This window comes from Hibiscus syriacus, unplaced genomic scaffold (genome assembly GCF_006381635.1).
Source record: "Hibiscus syriacus cultivar Baekdansim isolate YM2019G1 unplaced genomic scaffold, ASM638163v2 tig00116970_pilon, whole genome shotgun sequence".
Classification (NCBI taxonomy): domain Eukaryota; kingdom Viridiplantae; phylum Streptophyta; class Magnoliopsida; order Malvales; family Malvaceae; genus Hibiscus; species Hibiscus syriacus.
Genome location: NW_024063494.1, coordinates 898,084 through 900,712, shown reverse-complemented (window position 1 = coordinate 900,712; position 2,629 = coordinate 898,084). Strand labels below are relative to the sequence as shown.

The window sequence follows — 2,629 nt, the reverse complement described above, 5'->3', positions numbered from 1 at the left end:
ATGGGAATTGCAAGAGGCGCCAAGTTACAGGTCTCCAACCGTGGAACTGCAGCACTTTCATTGAGGTGTTCTAGATCAAAAATATCTAATCCCTTCAGCATTTTCTATGACGGAAAGCCGATCAAGTTCTCTTTTAATGTCATCCTTGTTGCTTTAATCTTGACCATTATCATCTCTCGGACCACTCAAATTCTTCTCAAGCCTCTCAGACAGCCTAGGTTGGTTTCTGACATGATTGTGAGTACCTTCACTCCTCTTCTTCTTCTTCTTTATATATGTATGATCAATGTTAGTTAGTAGTAAGTTATTTTGGCCTGTCATTGATGATTAACTGGTTTCAAGGGCGGCATTCTCATGGGACCCTCTCTCATGGCGCAAAGCCCGATGTTTGTGAGCATGGTGTTTCCCCTTACCGCCGAGTTCTTGCTGAAAAACTTGGGACTAATAGGGTTGATGTTATTTCTTTTTTTAAGTGGCGTGAAAATGGACATAGGGTTGTTAACACGATCAGGAAAAAAACAAATTTGTATAGCCCTGGTGAGTGTTTTCTCACCTCTCGTAGTAGTGACGGTTGTAGCATTTTGTACTCGGAAATCAATGGACGAACAACTAGCAAGATTTTCTTCGACTGGAGCAATTGCCTCATCTATGGCGGTGTCAACATTTCCCATTCAGTACGTTGTGCTTCAAGAACTGAACCTTCTTAGCTCCGACGTCGGGATTATGACATTGTCCACAGCATTAATTAGCGACTCATTTGGGTTTAATTTTATTTCCGCTTTTGAGGCAATGAAACAATCGGAAGTATCGACTGCATGTGCTCTGTGGTATTTGTTGTCCACATTTGTTTTTGTAGTATTCTTGCTGGGTTCCGCTCATCAGGCAATGTTGTGGATTATCCGGAAAACCCCAGAGGGACAACCAGTGGATCAGATTTACGTGATTACCATATTCTTATCAGTGTTTGGGTTTGGGTTTTTGTCAGACATGTTCGGCTTAGCCATTTGTAACGGCTCATTTTGGTTAGGTTTGGTGATTCCCAGCGGACCGCCGCTTGGGGCAACCTTGGTGGAGAAAAGCGAGACAATTATAATGGAAGTATTTATGCCATGTACATATGTGTTTTTTGGATTGAACACAGATTTTCATGCAATGCAGGAAGCTGGGTGGTCCGCCTTAAGCCCACTTTTTGGTTTGATTATTTCAGGTTATTTGTCTAAATTCCTCTCCACTCTGCTGGCTGCGAGGTTGGTTGATTTATCATGGAGAGAGAGCCTTGCTGTCAGCCTTGTTTTGAGCTTGAGGGGTCAAGTGGAGCTTATTCTTTACTACCATTGGGTGGACAAAGATGTGTGTGTGGCCTTTCCTATTTTAATTTCTTCTTTTTTCTTTCACTTCACTTCCATTTTTTATTAAACAATTGGATGTTTACAAGCAGATAATAGGGGTAGCAGGGTTCACAATGCTGATGTACACAACCGCAATTCTAATGGGAATTCTTACACCTATGATCAGCATTCTGTATGATCCCTCAAAGCCTTACATGGTAAGCCAGAGGAGGACCATTCAACATACAGCTCCAAATGATTATCTCAGGATACTTGTGTGCATCAAGGACAAAGAGCACTTGCAAACCATTGTTAACCTTCTTCAAGTCTCTTATCCCACTTCTCAAAATCCATTCTCCATTCACGTCTTTCACCACGTCGATTTCATCGGCCGTGGTAACCCTTTGTTTATAGACCACCAAAAACAGGAATTTGGAGAGCTCGCCAGTAGGTTCCCAGACTGGGAAAGGATCCACAATGCTCTAACCTTGTATCAAGAAAGCAGAGAAGACTGCGTAGACCTCCAATTTTTCTCGGCTTCGACGGCAAAAATAACAATGTATCAGGATGTGTGCAAGCTCGCTTTGGAAAGCAACTCTGTTATCATCATTTTACCTTTGGAGAAGAAATGTGACGGAGAGATCGCAGCAGCAGAGCAATGGGGTGGTGGGAATCAGTCTGTGATCATCCAAGTGATGGAGAATGCACCTTGCTCGGTGGGGCTTCTTGTTGACAAGGCCGAGAGAAGGCAACTCCCCCAGGATGCTGCCCACAGTTTCATTGTGCTATTCCTTGGAGGACCAGATTCTAGAGAGGCTCTGTCTTATTCAGGTAGGATGGCTGGGAACCCCAGCGTGTCCCTAACAGTTGTAAGATTTCTTTCACCCAACGGTGAAGGAGACGATGAAATGCAAAAGAAGCTGGACGATGGGGTGGTCACTTCGTTCTGGGTACAGAACGAAAGAAACGAGAGAGTGAGTTACAGAGAGGTAGTGGCAAGAGATGGGGCAGATACAGTTGCGGTAATATTGGAAATGGCAAAAGATAAATATTATGATATGTGGATCGTAGGGAGAAAACAAGGGATAAATCCGAGTCTATTGGAGGGATTATCAACATGGACAGAAAATCAAGAAGAGCTTGGGATAATTGGGGATTATGTATCATCTTCTGAGAGTGTTAATGCAGATTCTGTGTTGGTGATTCAAAAGCAAGTTTTGAGAGGCAATACTGCTGCTGCTACCACTACCTCCACTAATTCTACAGCAACTACTAGTCGGCGGCGGAGCTTGTTTCGGTGA

General features: G+C 43.4%; 1 protein-coding gene across 1 annotated transcript; it reads left to right on the top strand.

Moving 5' to 3' along the window:
- LOC120191601 (cation/H(+) antiporter 24-like) lies at positions 1-2,629 on the top strand. The gene is made up of 3 exons (XM_039194527.1): positions 1-237; positions 343-1,350; positions 1,439-2,629. Exons 1-3 carry the CDS (start codon positions 1-3, stop codon positions 2,627-2,629), a joined length of 2,436 nt encoding a protein of 811 aa, XP_039050458.1.